The sequence below is a fragment of the Myzus persicae genome, unplaced genomic scaffold, assembly GCF_001856785.1.
Source record: "Myzus persicae strain clone G006 unplaced genomic scaffold, MPER_G0061.0, whole genome shotgun sequence".
Lineage (NCBI taxonomy): Eukaryota > Metazoa > Arthropoda > Insecta > Hemiptera > Aphididae > Myzus > Myzus persicae.
This window is the reverse complement of record NW_019104483.1, coordinates 27,385-50,760: the sequence shown is the minus strand read 5'-3', so window position 1 is coordinate 50,760 and position 23,376 is coordinate 27,385. Positions and strand designations below refer to the sequence as shown.

At 31.6% G+C, this 23,376-nt stretch overlaps 3 protein-coding genes across 3 annotated transcripts; all 3 read left to right on the top strand.

Annotated features, from left to right (window-relative positions):
* The first annotated feature begins 1,108 nt into the window (after positions 1–1,108).
* Positions 1,109–2,491, top strand: LOC111042468 (piggyBac transposable element-derived protein 3-like). The gene has a single exon (XM_022327097.1). It carries the CDS (start codon positions 1,109–1,111, stop codon positions 2,489–2,491), a length of 1,383 nt encoding a protein of 460 aa, XP_022182789.1.
* A 570-nt stretch (positions 2,492–3,061) lies between these two features.
* Positions 3,062–7,846, top strand: LOC111042467. Its single transcript, XM_022327096.1, has one exon. The coding sequence runs from the start codon at positions 3,062–3,064 to the stop codon at positions 7,844–7,846; it is 4,785 nt and encodes a 1,594-aa protein (XP_022182788.1).
* A 5,848-nt stretch (positions 7,847–13,694) lies between these two features.
* On the top strand, positions 13,695–14,390 carry LOC111042466 (piggyBac transposable element-derived protein 3-like). The gene has a single exon (XM_022327094.1). The coding sequence runs from the start codon at positions 13,695–13,697 to the stop codon at positions 14,388–14,390; it is 696 nt and encodes a 231-aa protein (XP_022182786.1).
* The last annotated feature ends 8,986 nt before the right edge of the window (positions 14,391–23,376 follow it).

The window sequence follows — 23,376 nt, the reverse complement described above, 5'->3', positions numbered from 1 at the left end:
AACAAATACTTATGATTTTTGTCATTGTACTATATTTATTTTATTTTTTTAATTACTACGAAAAATTATTTTTTATGACCAACCAAAATATCGTAATTTTCACCCCACTTTTCGGTCTTAGGGTTGATAAAAATTTTCCAACGGTAAAATATGAGTAAGAATACCGTTCTGAAGATTTTAAAAAAAAAATCAAGTCGATATGTGCAATATTAAAGAAAATAGATTTTCATAGATTTTTGTTAAAATGGAACAAGACCTCGGTCCCGCGCATCTCCGCCCTTCGCGATCGCGCGAAATCGCCCTCCGGGGCGTTTACCCTTTCAGACCCCATGTCCCTCACAGAGGACATTCTTTTATATTAATTCTTATAAAGTTACAAATTGGTTATCATATTTAAAAAATATCTGATCGTCATGGTAATATTGTGATGAATACAAAGAACATAATATTAATTATGTGAGACTTATAATGTATATTTTATAGTAATAAATGTGTACAAAAAATTGTTGTCAACATTTTTTATCAATAGTTGATAACAGAATTATGCTTTTCTTGTGGATGAATTGGTTTTAAAAATCTGAAACTTTTTCTTTGTTATGATAACATTATAGTTCATATGTACGAATCACCATTGTTCCACCAAAACCATTAACCGTGATGTTATAACAGCTGTTATGTATGTCCCTCACAGTGGACATCGGGTTCTTACGGAGTAAAATTATGATAATAAAATATTATGATAACAACATATTATTATCATTATTCATTTTATTATTTTATCAAAAACGTTATTATACGAAATTAGGAACCTAATTTCAAATTTGTTATTACTTATTTATATTTTATGTCGTTGTTAATTGTTATGACTTACGTTGTTTAGTTAGATAGTTATTTGTTATGTTTGAATACTAATATAATATATTATAATACTTATAATAAAACTTATTTTATTTGTATAAATATTATCGATTCCGTTTTTAAATTCTAAGTTGTTTTTTCTATTTATCAAATATCTACACAAGTAAGTAGTAACGTTGGATTGATAATTTTATAACTATTAGGTATGTTGATTTAAAAATATTATTATTATATTATTAATTAGCCAAAGATGAGTTGCAAGTTGACCAATGAGCAGTTGCTTGATATGATGGATGGCATGAATTCAGACTTAGAATTGTCTGACGAAGAAGATGATGAAAACATTGACGACATTGGAATTGCAAATGAACTTGTTGAAAGTGTTTATGGTACAGTTGATGGTGAAGAAGACGATGAAGATGACGTTGATGTATTTACTCCTGATCAACTACTACCAATACAGACACCACCTACTGATGAAGTAAGCATGCCAAATATTGTTACACATACAAATACACCACCAGTACTCAAACAATTTGCAACATTCGCTAAAAGTTCAATCAAGTGGTTATGTAAGCCTATGAAACAAAAAAACATAATTCTGAGAAGTGTTGAGCAAACCGAGTTCCCTAATACCATATCATCACCAATTTCTTATTTTATGAAATATTTTACTGAAGAAGCATTTAATGAAATGGCCATGTACACTAATATTTATGAAGAACAAAAAATTACAAATCAATGGGTTCAAACAACATCTGCAGAGATGAAAGTTTTTGTTGGTATTCATTTAATGATGGGTGTATTGAATTTACCAAGGGTCAGGATGTATTGGCAAAAAGAATTTAGAATTGATATAATTGCTAATAATATGACTAGAAATAGATTTTTTGAGTTGAGAACCCATTTCCATGTCATGAATAATGAAGAAATTCCACAGACAAATACGGATAAATTCATAAAAGTTAGACCTCTGTATAACCATATGAAAAATAGATTTTATCAACTACCAATTGAACAAAATATAAGCATAGACGAACAAATGGTTCCTTTTAAAGGTAAACTTGCTCCAAAACAGTACATGCGAGGTAAGCCTCATCCTTGGGGTATTAAATTTTTTCTAATGTGTGGTTCAAGTGGAACTGTCTATGATTTCATCATGTTTCAAGGTAGTAGTACTGAATTAGATCCTGTTGTTCAAAATCTATTTGGCCAAGGTGGAGCAGTAGTGATGCAATTCATAGAACGTCTGGAGAGAAATAGGCATTATGTGTATTTTGACAATTATTTTACATCATATAATTTATTGTCTGTACTAGCTGACAGGTATATTTATGCTGCTGGAACCGTTAGAGTCAATCGATTTGCTAAACCTCCACTAATAACCGATAAATGTTTATCAAAAATGGGTCGGGGAACTTCTTATGAAGTATCTGGAATAGCAGAAGGCCAAAAAAGTCAAATAGGTCTCTGTTCAGTATTGGCGATCGATAGTGGTCGATCGCCGTTGTCGGCGGCGCAAGATAAGAAAAATAACGAGCTATCGTCTCGATCGGTCAAAAGGCCAGTTATTAGTCTTGGGACAGCTGCGACCGATGCACTGTCTATCGCCAATCTCAAGTGCGTCAGATGAGACCAGTTAATGTCATAACATTAAAATTCAAATGTAGATAATTATAATTGTTAAGTGATTTAGGTATTAGTTAAATCACATCAACAAAAAATTGTTAATACACAAAATATATTTAGTTTTGGTTAAACCTAAATATTAGTGTTTTTGGTTTTTTTTTGTTTTATATTAAAATCTCAAAGTTCTAATTGCCGTGCGCTCGATTAATTGTGATTAAAATCAAATCGATGTACGGCCCGAACATTTGGTCCTTCGAACGCGGATCGCGTGCAGATTGTGCGCGGAATAAGTGAATCAAAGTGGCTAACATGGATTCAAATTGGTGCAAGTGTATGAAGAACACCACTACACGAGGTATTGTAAGGTAAGAGAGCTTTAATTTTCCTTTTTATTAGAACCTAGAATACCGACATAGGGTATTTCCGCCTAAAATAACACGACCACCACACAGTATACACATACAATCATCCAAGAAGCCCATCAAAGTTATCGACAAAATAATAAGTCCCAAACCACAATAAGACAGTATAGGTAATAGCTAGATTAACGTCAGCATATACATAGGTCATAATAATGTACGATAAAGCAACGTCGATAAGCCGGCGCGGTACTATAAAAGGCCGATTAACAAGGTTGTATAATTTCGTACAAAACTTCCCAGAATTAAATGGCGACATAAATCAATTAAAAATAAGAAAAACGACGGCAAGTGAATGCTGGAACGAATTTCAAAAAATACAACAAGAAATCGAACAAAATGCCGAAGATGCACATGTGGAAGAAGCTTATAGGATAGAGGTCGAAGAGTTGTACTTTGATATGATGGCCAGTTGCGAAACATTAGTTGAAAAAATGAAATTGTCGGACGAGACAAACGTAAACGAAGATGAATTCAATCAAAGGTCATCGCGTCAATCAACAACTATAGCTGGAAGGAGTGGAAGTGGCACATCAAACCAAGCATCGATAGTCAAGTTGGCCGCATTAAGTGTGCCAGAGTATAGTGGTGATTATAAGGAGTGGGCCACATTTCATGACATGTTTGTAGCACTAATACACTCGAATGAAGCCTTAACTGATGTACAAAGATTTTTTTACCTAAAATCAGCACTTACCGGGGAGGCGGCAAAAATGATAAAAAGTTTTGAAACATCGGCAAAAAACTACACCATAGCATGGGAATGTCTAAAAGAGCGATATAATAATAAACGCATTTTGGTAAAAAATCATACGAAAGCGATTTTCGACTTAAAACACATAGACCAAGAATCATCTGCGAAATTAAGATACTTCATTGATTCGCTACAAGGGCACAGAAAAGCATTAGAAGCGTTAGGTTACGAAACAAAAAACTGGGGCCCACTTTTAGTGCATATAATTCTGATAAAATTAGATACAGCCACGTTACGTGAGTGGGAGACTCAAGCTAACAAAACGGAAGTGTCTGAAGTAGATGAGTTAGTCGAATTTTTGCAAAAAAGATTTCAAATATTAGAAGCAGTTGAAGGTGTTCAAAAGCTAAATATCAAAAACGATCAAAAAGGACATCAGTCCTCATCAAAATCAAAAAAAAATGATGGAGCAATGTTTCAAAAAACAAACTTAATGCACGCAACGACTACTAAATTAAAATGTTACGTATGTAACGAAAGCCACCCAATTTACCGTTGCCCAACATTTTTAGTGCTGTCAATTCCCGAACGAAAACAAAAAATTGACCAATTAAAAATTTGTGTCGTTTGTCTATCGAAACACGCTGAAAATAAATGTAAGTTCAAGGGCTGTCGTAAATGCGGCGATAAGCACAATACATTGTTGCACACGACCGTTAATGATGATAACAGCGAACCCACAGCATCGACGTCAATTAACGCTCACGCAGCAGGTAACGTCGAACATACGCACGTTTTACTGTCGACGGCTATTATAAACATAAGAGGTAAATCAAACGAAATATTTTGCGCCCGAGCGCTACTCGATTCAGGATCACAAAGTAATTTTATTACGCAAGAGTTAGCGCAAAAATTACAGCTAGATCGAAAAAAGGTAAACTTTGCAATCACTGGGATCGACGGGGCAACGAATCATGCACATTTTTCAGTAACAACAGCAGTGCAATCGCGAACTACGGCATACAAGGAAACACTCGAATTTTTAATATTACCAAAAATAACACCTAATCTACCGATAAAAAAAATAAAATTAGCTAACTCAAGCATACCGAACTATGTTAAACTCGCTGATCCGTCGTACACTGAACCTGGAAAAATCGATGTTCTAATAGGCGCGGAACGTTTTTTCGAAATATTGAAATCTGGCAAGTATAAGTCATATGAAAACGGCCCAGTGTTCCAGGAAACTGAGCTAGGGTGGGTCGTAGCTGGACTAATTACCGAAAAAACAACAGCTAACGTACACACATTTGTCACGCATACAACAAATAAAGAAAATGTTGATCCGTTACAAAACCAGTTGGCGAAGTTTTGGAATCTTGAAGAAATCGCGACAGCAAACCATCACGATCAGGATGAAAAACGGTGTGTCGAGCATTTCGAAAATACCGTCAAAAGAGGTGACGACGGAAAATTCATCATACAATTACCAGTAACAAAAGAAGTGGAACAATTAGGTGATTCACGAATAATCGCTCAAAAACGATTTCTTGCGTTAGAAAATCGGTTGCGAAGAGACCGCAAGTTGTACGAAGGTTATAAAGAATTTATAAACGAATATTTGCAACTTGGTCATATGGAAATTGCTCCGTGTAAGACGATCACAAATTCGAACACGCAATCGTATTTTATGCCGCACCACGCTGTATGCCGTGACAACAGTCTCACGACAAAAATACGTGTGGTATTCGACGCATCATGTGCAACCTATACTGGTTTAAGTTTGAACGACGTGCTACTTAAAGGACCCGCTATTCAAGATGAGTTAATCTGCATTGTGTCCAGATTCAGAACACATAAATACGTACTGTCAGCTGACATAAAACAAATGTACAGACAAATATGGGTATCCGAAAAAGACAAAAACCTACAAAAAATATTATGGCGATTTAAACCTGACGATGAGATTAAAGAATATCGATTAAAGACAGTGACGTACGGCACAAAACCGGCATCATATATAGCAACAGGTTGCTTAAAAAAATTGTCAGATGAATACAAAACGCAATATCCAGTAGCAAGTGAAGTAATAGCAGCCGATTTTTATATGGATGATTTATTAAGCGGAGCAAACTCATTAGAGGAAACAATTACACTACGTAATAATTTAATAACAATATTACATAGTGCGGGACTACAATTAAGAAAATGGGTAGCTAATAAATCGCAGGTATTAGCTGACATTGCTAACGTTGATAATGACCCACTGCGAGTATTGAATTTAGATAACAGTCCGATCAAAATGCTCGGACTATTCTGGAACCCGCACAACGACACTTATGAATATAAGGTCAACGACCCGTCACAACAAATTACGTTAATAACAAAACGAACAATATTATCAAACATCGCGACGATATTCGACCCTCTTGGATTAATTGGTCCGGTAGTTATAACGGCAAAAATAATTATGCAAAAATTGTGGCATAAGGAAATTAACTGGGACGAACAATTACCATTGCCGATATTAAAGGAATGGGATGAATATTGTAAAGAATTAGTCAAAATAGAACAAATCGTAATTCCAAGGCGAATAATCGGTTGCGATGATTACGTAAATATACAAGTTCACGGATTCGCGGACGCATCAACAGTAGCATACGGTGCGTGTATATACCTACGAACAACCGACCGCGCGGGTAAACATTACACGCGTCTAATAATAGCAAAATCCCGCGTTGCTCCGTTAAAAACGATCTCTCTCGCGCGATTAGAACTATGCGCAGCGGTGTTATTGGTGCGCCTTACGCAAAAAATAATTCCAAAATTACGCCTAAACATTACGCAACAATACTACTGGTCTGATTCGTCAATAGTATTAGCGTGGATAAACGCACCATCGTCGCGCTGGAAAACTTTCGTGGCGCACCGAATCGGAGAAATACACGAAGCCACGTCTAGTTCGCAGTGGAGGCATGTAAAGTCGGAAAACAACCCTGCGGACATAATATCCCGCGGTTGCACTCCCAATAAATTATGGAATAACGTTTTGTGGTGGGAAGGCCCGCCTTGGATAAACAGTAACGAGGACGAGTGGCCACAAAATATGCTAGAAATAAAAATAACTGAAAATGAAATTCCAGAAAAACTAAAGAGTGACGTAGTATCAATAGTCGCGATTGACGAAATGTCAATAATAGAAAAATATTCGTCGCTATCAAAACTATTACGCGTGGTAGCTTACATCATGAGATGGAAAGGCCGCGTGATTAACAAATTACAGTTCACAACAAGAACGATAACATTGGACGAGTTCAACGACTCAAAGGAAAGGATAATCAAAATCGTACAAAAACAACATTTTAGCAAGGAAATAAATTGCTTAAAACAGTCTCAAAACGTATCTAATAAAAGTATGCTACGGTTTTGGCGGCCGTGGTTAGATAATAATAATATCTTAAGAGTGGGAGGTCGACTAAATAAAGCCGAATCGATATGTAACGACAAACGAAATCCAATTATATTACCCGAAAAGTCAACGCTCACAAAATTAATATTTGAATTTGAACACCGTCGACTATTACACGCCTGGCCACAAGCTTTGTTAGCCGGGATACGAGAAAAATATTGGCCAATGAATGGAAGAAACCTTGCAAGAAAAATCGTACACAAATGTGTACGGTGTTTCCGTACAAAACCAATAATATGTCAACCTATTTGTGGAGACCTACCAAAGGATAGAATAGAACCAGGAAGAGCGTTTGAAGTTTGCGGAGTAGATTACGCGGGACCGATCTTAGTAAAGTCGAGTTTACGGCGAAATGCACAGCCCACAAAGGGTTATATTTGCGTATTTATTTGTTTCGCCACCAAGGCAGCTCATCTTGAGCTGGTGGGAGACTTAAGTACTAACGCATTTTTAGCGGCACTAAGAAGATTTTGGTCTAGACGTGGACCAAGTAAAGCAATTTATTCAGACAACGGCACGAATTTCGTAGGCGCGAATAGACAATTACAAGAACTGCGTGATTTGTTTCTGTCTGATCAACATAACCAGCGACTTCAAGAAGTGGTTAATGAAGTAGGAGTCCAATGGAAGTTCATTCCTCCTCGCGCTCCCCACTTCGGAGGATTGTGGGAAGCAGCCGTAAAATCGGTAAAGGGACATTTACGCAAAATATTAGGTAACGCAATGCTAACGTATGAAGAATTGTATACTGTGTTGGTGCGTATCGAGGCTGTCTAAATTCACGTCCGATCGTCCCCCTCTCATCCGATCCTACAGACTTACAGGCTCTGACGCCGGGTCGCGAAATTTTAAAACGTGTCACGGCGCATTCAACCATCCGACCATCAGATATCAAATATATGATAAGTGATAACAAGTTAATATTGATAACATATTTCAATTATGGTAATTTTTGCATTTGATTTTAAATTTTGCTCAGTGTAAAAAATAATAAATATGTTTATTCAGTTCATTCAACCATTCAAGTATACAATTGTTCTGTATAATAAATTATAATTATATTATGTTACTGCATAAAATATTAAACAGTAGTTTGTCTATTTTGTTTCATTGAAATTAATAATTAATAATTCAAAACATCAATAAAAAGTATAAGTAAAAAATAATAAAAATAAAAATTATATTATAATCAATAATACTTTGTATAATATCTTGATGTGCCAAAGCCAATTTATAATAGTCAGAAATTAATAATATTAGATATATAAGTTTATTTAGCATTATGTGTTGCTCCTAGTCTTTTATTCTGTTCAACACAATAAGATAAATTGTGTGGCATTTTTTGTGGTTTCAGATGAACACTTTCAGAATTAAATGATTTTGGAATATGTGGCAGAACACTAGAATTAGGTTGGCTCCCATAACTGTGTTCTGGAATGCGTTTCCACTTGGGGACCCTTCCTGCAGCTAAATTTTTTCTTCCTTTAATGGCAGTTTTACGCCTGGATCTAGCTGTAGGTTGTGTACCAATGCGCTTGTTTCCAACTAATTTAAGTGTCTTGGAAGTTGGATCAAGACCAGAATATTTACCAAATGTCATCATAGCAGAAAGAAGACTAGCATGAGTCTTTACATTTTTCTTGAATGAATTACTCATTGCTTTAATACCAGGTGTGAAGTAGCTTTCATCTGATTTTATGACATCTCTCATTTTTTGTACCATCTCATCAAATATTTCTTGACCATCGCCAACAGTTTCACTTGCATTGGTTTCCATGTTATCATTTTCTTCAATTATAACTTCATTCGATATTGTATCTTGTTGAACAAAATTCATATTAATATTCTGTTTTGAATTCTTTTCAGTATTTATTAACAAAGATTGAGGTTGCTTGAGAATTGAACCATACCACCCATTTTCAATTTCTGAGCTTCCAGTGGCGATTATATGCAATTTTTTTCTAGTTTCTTCATTAGTTGGTAAACAAAGCGTAAGATCCACATTTAGGCTGGATGCTACAAATATCTGGTGCTTGCAAGGTTTACCAGTAGAACCTTCTGGACAAGAACAAATCCCTAAATCCAGATCAATATTGTATACTGTGTTTTTATAATTATTTTTCACTTCATATATCGATTCCAAATATTTAAATTCTAATTGTTCTCTTTGAGAGTCAGTTAATATAAATTTTTTTTTTAAATATTGTGCAGGGCGATTGGCTGCAATATCTAACAACTTCATTTCGTAAAATGCATCAATATCGTTGACGATGAAAAAAAATAACTGTACAGGAGAATATGCTTTTGTTCTGTCAAGTATTGTATCTTTTACAATCTTAACTCCTGCTTCACAGATGTTATTTGTGTTTTGTCCACGTGTAATCAATCTCTTTCTTAAACAAAGTGCCCATTCATTACGTCTCTGAAATAAACCTACTACAAAAGTCTCAAACCTAGAATATTTTTTTGTCAATTCGTCATTTATAACTTCATGGTAAAACATTTCTAATTCTTCAAAAGTTTTTGAATACAACATTTTTTTAATTTTTTTATAAAAAATTTGACGATGCTGTAAAATTATGCCATGATGAGAGTCCCATAAGTACCGCCAAGCTGCCTATAATTAAAGATGCCATATGAATTAGTATTTTAGAGTTAAAGTTCTTGGATTTTCTACTTTAAAAATGGTTGAAGCTAATTTAAAGCATATAAGAACTAAAAATAATAACAGTTATATTATATTTTACATTCCTACCTGTAATACGTGGAATATGCACAATAGAAGAGTTGATTGTGGAAAAGCTTCACGTAGTGAGTTTCTTTCCACCAGCACAACTATTTGTATAAATTAGGAAAACTTTGCTCCCATATCGATCAACATTTCCAGAAGCATCAATGAATAATATTTCTCCACTTTCATCCACACCAGAACTTATTCGTTTCATGAGTGGACTTGCTATAGCAATAGCAAAGTTTCCATCCTCAAGGGTCTTCATTAGGGCACAAGTAGAACTACATTCATCATTGTATTGGTCTACAGCATTTTTTAGCGAGTCCATCATTGGTTTACCATGTGACGCACCAAAGTGTTTATTAAAAGTTTTATAATAAAGATTATATACCCATTCTGGATTTGGAAGTTCTCCACGGTCACCAGCATAGACATAATAATTATTTCCTTTTTCTATTCGTAGTTGTGTTTTAAAAGAAAAAAGAGCTTTTGCTGGTGTTTTACCCTCCTCAAAATATTTTAAAAATGTAGCTTTTACATCTTCAGAAGGTTTTCTATATTTCAATACATCAGCTCTCATAATTTCATGATTATGTATGAATTTAAAATCAACAATTGCTTTGGTATCTTCAATTAGCACATTTTCATAATCTTCATCACTGAGAAAAAGAAAACATTAACTATAAATATTTGAAAATATTGCATATTATTAGTTTTGTTGTACTAACAGTTGTTCCATTTCATTTTCAACAATTTGTATGCAAATTGTAGATTTACAGTTAAAATGTTTTGGACAGGGTGTTGCATTTTTCTTTGGCCTTGTGTTATGATGACAACGATACCTTTTCTAAAAAAGTTATACAAAAATTGCTATTTAATTAGCTTTAGACTTTATAATTTATAAATAAAAATAACGTATGTAGGTACATGACTCAAAATAACCGAAGGAAGAGAAAGAGTTACTTTTGTGACATAGTAATAATTAATTACCTTAAACAGAACACTTGGCAATTCAGATTTTCTTACATTTGACACTAAATAAGTTGTTTTACTTTTTTGATTCAATTTCAATATCCATGATGAAATATCATCATACTTAAATTTATATATTTCAAATCTAACAATAAATTGTCCATTTTCTAAAAACTTAGTTTCATCAACACGATAATTATAATCTTCAGGTAATATGTTCTGTAAATAAAAGCTTACTGTATTAGAACTACATAAGTAATAACAGGGGAGGACTGGCCAATTCACTATTGTTTAATTTCATGGTAGGCCTTTATGGTATCTAGGTCTTAAAAATGTTTAAATATTTAAAACCAGGGCTTTTTAAACTAAAATATGTGGTAGGCCTTTTTTGAGCCAGTCCAACGCTGCATTTCTAGTCAAACATTGAGTAAATAAATAGTAGATACCTGTAAATACTCATTATTGTAGAATGACTGAGTAAGAATATTTTTACCAGAATTTGTTGTTTTTACCTATAGTTTAATAATTATTTTTTTTAATTTAAAATATGATATTATTAGTTGTAATAATATTTAATAACTAATAATAAGTACTTCATTCTCAAAATTGTTCGATTCTTGATTATTATGAATTGTCCGTATATGCCTCAACATATCTTTCCTCTGTCCAAAATGTTTTTCACATAAGTCACACTTCACATTTTTCTTCTGGCATACATTGTCATCAACAATGCCGTGTTTTCCATGTAAATGTCTTTTTAAAGTATGCTTATACTTATATATTGTTTCACAAATAGTACATTTAAAAATCTGAAATAAATGTGATCAAACATTTTTTCATTGTCAAGCAAACACTTAAAAATTTAAATGTTTCATACACAAATTAGATTTATACATTCCAACCAGGTTACTATTGTCCCACAATTCACTATGTAACACAACAACGCCAATTGTATTTGCTTATTTATTTTTGTATACTGAATAGAAGTATTAGGTACAGTAAATAATTATGAAACTTTTATTGAAATAATCAATTAACAATAGAACATTTATTAGTAAATTATTATTATACAAATTATAAGTTTACAAATAAAATTGATTTTGTTCATAGGGCTTGATATAATCAATCACATGAAATAGGGACATTAACATACAAATTAACAATATTTTGATTCACAGTTTAGCATAAAAACGAAGAACACAAAAAAAAATACATTAAAATAAAACATACAATTAATGTCTAACATAAACATTAAACATTATCATGATAAACCTATAGAATGTGCGATACACTTATATAGTATGTGGAGAGAAAACATTACGTTGAAGTTGATTGAAAATTTTGGTCATTGCTTAGGTGACGATAGTTTTTGCTGCAATGAAATCTAATGGCAGTGATGAGCAGTCACTTTATACATGTTATGAATAAAATTCACACTGTGCAAGTTAATTGTTTTTTTAGCTTATTAAGTTAAGATAACATAGAAAAACATAAATGGTCAAAAAATGTATGTTATTAATAGTCTTTAGGACGTACTAACAAAAAAATGTTAAGCATGTAAATAATTACTGTAAAATAATGTCATTCACAAAATCACAAACACTGATATAAATTATAATTACTATAATACTATTCATTATATTTAGACAAGTACCTTGGATTTTAAACCTTCCATGGTTAATTATTAGTTCATTGAAAATTTAACTACTTCGTGTTATTCATTAGCAAACTTGAAATATGTTATCAATATTAACTTGTTATCACTTATCATATATTTGATATCTGATGGTCGGATGGTTGAATGCGCCGTGACATGTTTTAAAATTTCGCCGCCGGGTCATTTCCTTATCGGAGGCTCTCTTAACTGTATACCAGAAGCTGACATATTATCTACTATGTCATCAAATCGACTGCGACGATGGCAAAGAACCGTACAGCTAACACAGCAGATATGGCATCGATGGCGCACCGAATACTTGGCGCAGCTGCAGTGCCGTCAAAAATGGATACAGTCCAAGGGAATAGCTCTAAAGGAGGGATCAATGGTGGTGATTAAGGAGGACAATATGCCTCCACTTCAATGGCGTTTGGGGCGAGTCACACGATTACTAGCGGGCAATGACGGAGTGGCAAGGGTAGCAATGGTGAAGACCGCACGAGGTGAAGTAAAGAGGGCAACTCGAACTTTATGTCTATTACCAACAGACGAGTAAAAAATAAATAAAGAAATATGAAGTAAAATAAACTATTATTAACATGACAGGTATGTTATGAGCTTTTTTTTGAGCATTTAAAAAAAAAAAAAATTTTTTTTGTTTAATGTAATTATTAATTATTATGTATTAATTGCGCAAGCATTAGAATTGTATATGTGTAACACGTTTTGATTAATATGTGTAATGATATATTCATACTATTGTAATTGTAGTAACAGGGCATGTTGTTGTCTGTGTATTATAATTATTATTTATTAGATTATTTAAAGTCTCATATGTTTTGTGATAGATTTTAGCACAGCCTAAAATGTCGGGCGGTATGTTCAGTATTGGCGATCGATAGTGGTCGATCGCCGTTGTCGGCGGCGCAAGATAAGAAAAATAACGAGCTATCGTCTCGATCGGTCAAAAGGCCAGTTATTAGTCTTGGGACAGCTGCGACCGATGCACTGTCTATCGCCAATCTCAAGTGCGTCAGATGAGACCAGTTAATGTCATAACATTAAAATTCAAATGTAGATAATTATAATTGTTAAGTGATTTAGGTATTAGTTAAATCACATCAACAAAAAATTGTTAATACACAAAATATATTTAGTTTTGGTTAAACCTAAATATTAGTGTTTTTGGTTTTTTTTTGTTTTATATTAAAATCTCAAAGTTCTAATTGCCGTGCGCTCGATTAATTGTGATTAAAATCAAATCGATGTACGGCCCGAACAGTCTCATAAAATGGTTTGACAATAAAGGAGTTGTTCTAGGTTCTAATTTTATAACATCTGGTGAACCTGAAACAATCAAGCGTTGGGACAAAAAACATAAACAATTTGTGGATGTTGAAAGACCGGAAGTCATTGGATTATATAATAAGTCAATGGGAGGAGTAGACGTGCATGACCAACTTGTTAGCTTTTACAGAACTTTTATCAAGTCTCGAAAATGGACACTGAGGTTAATTGCTCATGCGTTTGATATGGCTACTGTAAATAGTTGGTTAGAGTATAAGAAACACACTAAACACTGTAATATATTAATTCGAAACACAATGGACCTACTAGCATTCAAAGAACGTTTAGCAAACACCCTAATTTCATTAGGAAGAACAAAAGCATTTATAACTCCTCCAAAGAAAAGAGGCCGGCCTAGTACATCGCCATCTCCAACTCCTGAACCTGAAGTACAACCAGTTAGAAACAAACCAAGATCTGTAGATTCAACTCCATATGAAGAAACCATAAAAGATGGATTAGATCATATGCCTACTTATGACAACAAACTAAATAGTAGTAGATGTAAAAATAGTCCTTGCAAATTCAAAACCAATGTTTATTGTGACAAATGTAATATACATTTATGTTTTGTTCCCGGGCGAGTATGTTATCGTCAAAAACATAGAAAGTAAAAACATATTATTATGTTATTTATTTTAAAATTAGTTTTGTTTTATATTTATATAAAGATATAGGCATCTTTTTTTATAATCATTTATAAAATATTATTTTCAAGAAGAAAATAATAATTGTTATTACTATTTTTATTATTATGCATGAACTAGTCCTTGCATTAATTGTGATAATTTTTATATGTGAAAAATATTACCTACAAAGTTAAAAGTTATGTTATTAACCACCAAGTTATTTTATTTTATTTTTTGTTATGTTATTTTAATTTATTTTTTGTTTTATTTTATTTTAATTTTTTTGTTTTTTATATTTTTAAGTAGAAAATATTTATTATATTATATTAAAAATTGTGATAACGCTATTATTTTATTATTTTTTTAATTTACTTATACAATATATAAAACCAAAAATATTTGATTTTTATTATAATTATGACTGCGTAAGAGCCCAATGTCCTTCACAGAGGACATTCTAATATCTCATTGGTTAATAACTTAAAAAATTTTTAAGTATTTTTTTTAATATATTTATACCCTATTTATCACATATATAGTAAAAAAAAAATTCTCACTTCAAAAATTTAATCCCAGGTCTGAAAGGGTTAAAGCAAATTGTTTTGTTTCTTTAGAATACCTTTGTCCACATTTCGATCTATCTTTGTTCACAATATTATTTTTTACAAGTAAGAAGACTGATGGTGATAAATATTGTTCACACATTTTGATACAATGTTCAACAGTTGTAGTCTGTTCTAGTTGTTTTTCTAGGTTTTTAATTGAACACAGAGCCTTGGATAACCGTTGTTGAAGTACTCGTTTCCTTGGAGTCTTAGCTGTTAACGAGTTTGGAGTTTGAATGCTTATGGAACACGTGTCAACTGATGAACAACTTGAAAATGATGTCGAATGATGAGTAGATGACACTAATAATAAAATGATAGAGAATTCAAATAATAAATGAAGTAAAAGTTATCATATCAAACAATACAATATCCTTGTAATAATCATACCAGGAGTTGAACATCTTGGTGGATCGTCTATTACAACACTTCCAGTTTATGCACTATCATCAAAATATTCAGATGGAACATCAACAAGTGATGTTTCTTCTATTACAACATTGTCATTGACGTCTAAAACAACGAAATATTGTTTTGCAATAAAAATAAAGATTTATTGACCATTAAACTTACTTTTAAATATTGTAGGTATTGCTTTATTTAACAGTCTAGTTTTTTCAACATTTAAATACATTTTATCTTCAAAATGACGTGAACAATGAACATAATCTGTGATTTATATTTAGAACATCAGGGTCAACAGAAGGTAAATTGATTGGACTACAATGTTTAATCCAGACAGCACATCTAGAATTATTACAACTATTGGTAGGTACTAATATAAATTATTTGTAACACATGATAGAATATAAACATCAATGCTTATTAACACATACAATACATAATCACTATTATATAATGACTAAATACAGTAAATAAAGCAACAAGAAAAAGGTGGGTACCTTTTTGGTAATTCTTACCTTGCGTGATCTTTAGGAAATTTATGAAATTTGGTTTCAATTAATTTTCTCCCGAAGAAAATACTGCTGCAATTTGATAAGCAACATGTATGGCCACCCGAGTACATTATGGTAAATCAATTACTATTTTAAATACAAAAATTGTTGTACTCAGTGACAGTCTTCGAAATAAAAACAAAAAGAGCAATGAGTAAAACTGTAATAACTAATTACTTAATTTCGAAGATCAATTCAGTCAGACAACTCATAGGGTACCTAACCATAAATTGTATCGTCGATTATCACTGAAAAATAAAAATATTTACGTTTACAACTATGATAACATCAAAAATGCGTATAATCAGTTTCAGCAGCATAAGAGAATATTGAATTATTTTCTAATAACGGCTACACTGATAGCCCAAACATTTTTCACTGATTTTCGAGTTCTCATTAAGTGATCGTTCTGGTTATTCTGTGGTACGAGAGTCGCTTTCGTGATAGTTTGATAGTCACTATCGATCGATTCGCACCTTAGATCATATACACTGGATAGAGCTATACAATATACATAGATAATATAAGAATGGATAGGACATAAGAACTTATCACATGAAAATTTAGTGATACTATTTTTAAGGTTATATGAGGCGAATATTGATATTATGATAATTGATAAATTGATAAATAATAATAAATTAAATTATATCATTTTATTCTGTTATAAAATATAAGTAATAACTTTAATAATTAAATAATTAGTGATATTTAACAATATTATTCTATATTCTAATTTCTATTTAAAATAACAGTTGACAGTATTAATATTGTTTAGTATTAGTTTGGTAATTAGTGAAATAAATTACTTAATGTAATAGGTATAACATTTTTATTCGTGTCGAAAATGAACTAGTTTAGTCAATTTACTTCTGAGTTTTAATTGATCATTAGCTTTTTTTACTTCGTGAAAAAAACGAATGTTATAATACATAACACATATATTTTGAATTAGTTGATCTCTATGCGTATCAAACTGTTGTGTTTGATCAAATAGCATATGTATGTCATGGTTTACACAATACATGTTATTAAATATTGAATATTTGTTATATAATACTGATTTAAGCTTAACAATAAAAAACTTGATGGATTTTTTTTGATTGGTAAACTCATTGGAATACTGCCTAAATATTTTCTCAGACTCAATACATACTGTCTGTAGGCACTTACTAGGTTTCTTTAAACCACCTCTGTCTTTTATCTCTGCTAGTTTACTTTCATGTGTTGTTGTCGTTGAAGTTAAAGAATTTTTGCAAGTATCACAAGCAATTTTCCTTTCTAACTTCATGGCAACAAACCCTGCAATATATATTGTAACATCTTCAACATAAGAATTCATACGTTCAATTGAGGCAAAATAATCATGGTCATGACTTTCAATAACATCAATTTGTTCTTCTAGATTATCATTTTTCAACATGCTAGTCACTGGTAGTGTTTTTGTACTGTCGAGAATGGTACAATTTCCATGCATTGAACCAACAATTGTGTTATGGACTAATAATCGTTTATAAGCCGCTTGAAACTGGCGGCATGTCGGATTATCATTATAGCCTCCTCGGCTACGCACAGCACTAAAAAATGTCTTCAAATGATCCTGACTAAGTTTGTAAGTAATGAGAAATGTTATGTGAGATTTCGATTGTAATATTTCAAATAACTCTAATGCACTGTGCAAGCCCATGACCATTCCTTTAAAACCCGTCTTCCTTCTTGATTCTACAATTTTTAAACCGTCCAGAAATTCTAAATTGTCTATATAATTAGTAAATTCATTTGTAAATGTTTTAGTAGAAATAGCACTGTTGTAAGGCTTTTTAGAATATAACTTCCTACTGTTCATTATGTCAAATGCATTATTAACCATACTACAAAATTCAGCAGTTGCTTCACATCCTTCAAAATTTGGATCTTCTTTCTTCAAGTAAAGTAAAGCATCACTTACACTTTTACTCAAGACCTGGCTAGCTAAACGAACATTCATTTTCTCATTTTGGTACATTACATGTCTTGAAGTTAGTTTTGTCGCTAATTTTAAGCCTTCTTCTTTCTTCTTCTTCTTTTTCAAACAACTTTTCTATAAACTTCCATTCTATAAATTTTCCATCACCATTTTTCAATATCTTTTTATCACCAAAAGTATTACGAATCAACTTAATCATGTGTGCTTGGTCATGAAAAACAAGAATTTCTTCTAATGTATTTGGATTTTGAATATATGGTGTTTTTGTATTAAGATCAGCACCTAATGAAGTACACATACTTAGATTTACTGAAGCCCCATCGAAGGTTACTGAATGGAGATTTGCTCCAGTTTCAGTAATAAGGTCAATAGCTTTAGCAAGTAGATTTCCTCTTTCTATTCCAGTCAAGCCATCAATTAAAAAATATCCTACAGGTATTTTCCAATACCCATTCATACCTACGACTAGAAAAACTAACGCATTTTTTGCTAGAGGTATTTCATCAGAGTCATAGACTACATTAGTACCCATATTAACATGACCATAAACATTTTGATGAGTGTCAGTTTCTAAATGGCGTTTCACACACATCTCGTCTACAGTTAGATTGCAATAAACACGACCAGCAGCTACTTTTTGTTTTATTGCTTCTAATGCCTCTAATGTAAAACCTGGTTTACCATCTACTACTGTGTACCATCGCCTTAGTGTTCTAGGATGTGGTAAAATATTTGAAAATGATTTTCTTACATAAAGGTATGCCCTGGGTGAATAATATTGTAAAGTTAAGGCAAATTCGCGGATTTCTTTGGGATAAGTAAATTGTTTTCCTGAACGAGCTTTTTTTACAATTGACTCCAAAGTATCTGATCCCATAGCCTATCAACAAAGTGAATACATAACAATTGCTTAAATAATAATTGTGACTTTAAAAATTAATTTCTCATATAGTACATACGCCACTGGTTAATACTCATGGGTGAGTTTATTTAATACAAAGTTAATTCTACTATTTATTTAAATTGGATTAAATCATAAATGATACACTCACAGCATTACAATTAAAGTAACATTTTATTTTCTATTTTCAAAAATAACACAGGAGCTAAAACAATACATTAACTAAGTAATAACAATGAACAATATTAAATTATAATATACAATATACACGTACAAATTTAAATATCAAAACCAATGTACTAACTACAAACACAGACAATGTTCTTATGTTAAAGTTTGCTTAGGGCCTGTTTAACAATCATAGTTTAAACGTTGGTTACGCCTAACCCACTGATTTTACTGGCCGAATTCGGTGGTTTAACCTTAGTTTAACGATTGTAATACGGGCACTTAGTGTTTAATTTACTTCTAATATCCATTACAATTAAAATAACATTTTATTTTCTATTTTCAAAAATAACACAAAAGCTCAATACATTAACTAAATTAGTAATGACAATCAACAACATTAAATTTAAAATGAGTTATGACAAAGTCAAATATTACAACATAAAATTAATATATTAATAAAAGCTCATGAAATGCTCCAGATAATATTATGCCCTTTATATTTTTTGTATACATTACATAATATACATTTGTATCGAACCTCTAAATTGATTGCCGCATTTTCAGAAATCAAACTTTTGTTTTTGAGTTCTTTTACAATATTATTTAAAGATTCTACTCTTTTTTTTTAATCTTAAATTATTTTGTGTTAAAATTCTGTTTTTTTTCCTTAAATTTGTAACAGCATTTTTGATAGTTGTAAGGTTTCTTTTTCTTCGTTTTGGTGTTAAAAAATCGTCTTCGTCTAAGTCGCCAATTCTACTTGAACTCATATATTTCTTTTTAATACCATTAAAATCAAGAGAAATATTGATCTTTGTAAAAATAATTGAATACATAAGGGGTTTGTACGAGTTGAAATACTTTATTATACCTTTTACTTGTACTTGGTGGAGATTCATTTGAACTGTCAATATGAGTTACTATCTGTACATCGATGCCGCTATTGTCAGTACAACAATCAACATCAGTTAAACTAAAAACAAGATAAAATGTATTTATTTAATAACTATAATAAGTAAAAAATTATCAATATAATATATAGTTGAAAAAGTTATTGAATACCTGTTACTTATTAAAAACTCATCATGTTCTATGGAAGTTTCACAACTTCCGACTACATTTTTCACTTCTTTCCTATAAATCAATAAAAACAGTATATTTAAATAACTTAAATTACTAGAATAAATATTGTGAAGATAAATATTTACATTATTGGAATGGCGTCAAGTTTTAAAATCTTCCGTTCATTACTAAAAGTAAAATGATCTGGAGAAAAGTGTAAACTACAAATTCGATGCCACTCTTTAACAACTACTTTTATATTTAAAGAGTCAATCCAAATCAAACGTCTAGTTTCATCCTTTGGAAACCTATAACAATGTATGTCAAAAGTACAAACTTAAAATTATATTGTTATATAAAACAAAATTTTAATTTTTGACTCACTGATGGAAACTGACGGCTTTGTGTGTATTTGATGTACTACAACACAATATACAACGATTGACCATGATTTCGTCTTACAGTTAATACGATACAAATTACAAAATACAATAGGTACCAGGTAAACAAAGTTTAGAGTTATTTTCTCGGCACAAGTGGCACAATAATCAAAATACATAACAAATATCTAAATATTCTAAATATAACCGACTATCATGTTATCATTATTATTAAATAAAATAGTTTTATACATAACCTCAAAAATCCTCATATCGTCTTTCTCTCTTTACTTTCTCTCTTCCCCAAAAAATCACACGGCCTCATATGGAACTGGTATAGGTATGTCCTATCCATTCTTATATTATCTATGGAGCTATAGCGTATATCACGCGTAGTCCGCGTTTGAAGCAGACATGTTCATACCCGAAGTACTTATTGCGCATGCGTGAGAAATGAAATAGATTGTGCGGGACGGGGAAGGAACAATAATGTGTTATAGTGATAAGGACGATTAGGTACTGAATGCTTAGATCATATACTTTGCTCATTCGCAGTGATGACTACAAACAGCTATGCTTCAAGATTTTAAACCATAGCTCTATCCAGTGTATATGATCTAAGGTTCGCACGATGACACTCTTGATAGCTGCTTTCACGATAGTGATTATCGCGTTTTACTATCATCGTGTGACCGCAGCTTTACACACACTAATCTTCATTTACTTCCAACACATTGACATGGCCCAAATGTACTGCAATATAAAATGCCTAGTTTTTACTCCTTAGAATGGATTACGCTCCAGCGCTCTTAAGGCCCTCGGTGCTGCCTATATGTTAAGGAGTAAATTATTGGCAACTTAATTCACATCGTTTGAGAGTCGCACGATCTTGTGAGTACCTACTAGTGTTATAAATGGTTATTAGTGTGAGTGCTAGGACGCTCTTTCACTCACAGTTACAAATCAAACTAACAAATGACAAAATATTTGGTTGTCCGTCTAGAAGAATAAAAATGGCTTTATAGGAATATGAACAACTTGTTGACAGTGAACATTTAAGTAATTTATATTTTAATTGATAAACAGTAGCATTTTACAGTTTTTTACAATTTTCACCGGATCTTGTCGAATTTTGTTAAAATTTTAATTTTAGAGGATCATAAAAAAATATTCTGAATTTGAGATCAGATTTTAGGTGTAATGATTTTACAATAATTTGTGTTTGTTTTGTCTGTTCACGATAAGTAGTCAAAAAAATGCTTCGATTTTAGTATAAACTTCAGTTTTTTTCCGGTGGGAAAATACAGTTTTATTTTTATAGTTGTTACATATTACAACTAAAAATTAAAAATATTAGTTATTTTGTTGTAATTTAAATATTATGTAACGATGGTGACATCGTCACTTATACTTTGTCACCTATATGGCTATATACGTATAGCCTACATATATACATGTACATATATATTATTATATACCTTATAAACATAATATATAGAATATGCTGACTAGATAAATTGAGCCCCTCCTGTTATGATACCATTGTAAGGCTACGGCCAAATGCGAATATTATGTAAGGGTACGGCAGTTCTCCGTTCTGCGCGACACCGTCACGTGAATAGGAACTCCGGGCTGCCAATAAATTAGTTGTAAGTAAATTATATGTAATTAAATTATATTTTAATAACAATTTAAATCAATCTGTATTCATTTGTAACTATAAGATCCCAACATTCCTGCTCCCGAGCTACGGATAAATATATTCAAAGGATACACAACTCCCTGAATATCTTATATTTAACTGGTCTTCCCCGACCACGTTACAATTATTTTTGGGTACTTGAAACTTTTAGAGTACCTAGGTATATTATATATGTATACACACAATAATATTTTCAAATGCAATTTTTTTGTCAAAAATTAATTTAGTCTATAGTACCTAGTACTAATGTCTAATACTAAAATAAATTCCTAAATCACAATCATAATATATATATTATACCTATTTAGTTACATTAACGACAAAGTGTCTAAGCTCAGAATCATTTCGTATACAATGATTTTATATCATAAAATTCAAATGTAATACATCCATTTTAGTGGCTATTTAGACACCTAATATACAGCAGAGCGTTACCCAATCACCCAATTTTTTTTAGTTAAGGTTGTTACAACTCAAGTACCCTGTATTAACATTTCAAGTTTTTTGACCCAGTAAAAAGTTATTTATCGACTATATTTAAAAAAAAAAACGGATAAATTATCATGCTTTTTAAATATTAGTAGCTCAAAAATAGCTAAATTTCTTGCAAATTTTAGTATGGTTAGTCATATAAACATTTTTGAAAAACATTAAGTTATTCGTTTTGAGTTAGGTACCTACACCGAAAAAAAAAAATACCAAAATTAATTTTATCAAAAACAAGTTTAGCATATAATTCCCATTTTATTTCTAATATTTACATTGTATAATTAATATTGTGTATATTGCACATACATTTTTTGAGACAGTAATAATATTTCGATTGTTGCAAGATAAAAATTCCGTTTATACCATTAAAGTTAAGTGTGCAGTCTGAAATAATAAGGTATATTATTTATGAAAGGTTTATTTACATCGACATTGTATAACCCCCGAGTGAAAATAGAAAGTTGCAATATTATATTCTCTGCTTCGCCAACATTATATCATACTACGTAAGTAATAAATAATTATTATTATAACACTACTACATAACCAGTACTGTGCTTGTCTTACTATATGACGTGCCGTCCGTGTCGACTTCCTCATCTTTACTATACACTATATACATCTATATTATATTATATTAAATTCTTTGTATGTATGTTTGTACAGATTTAACTCAAAATCTATCCATCGGAATTTCATGAATTTTTTTTAATATTCTTCATGACTCCAGAAGTGCAAT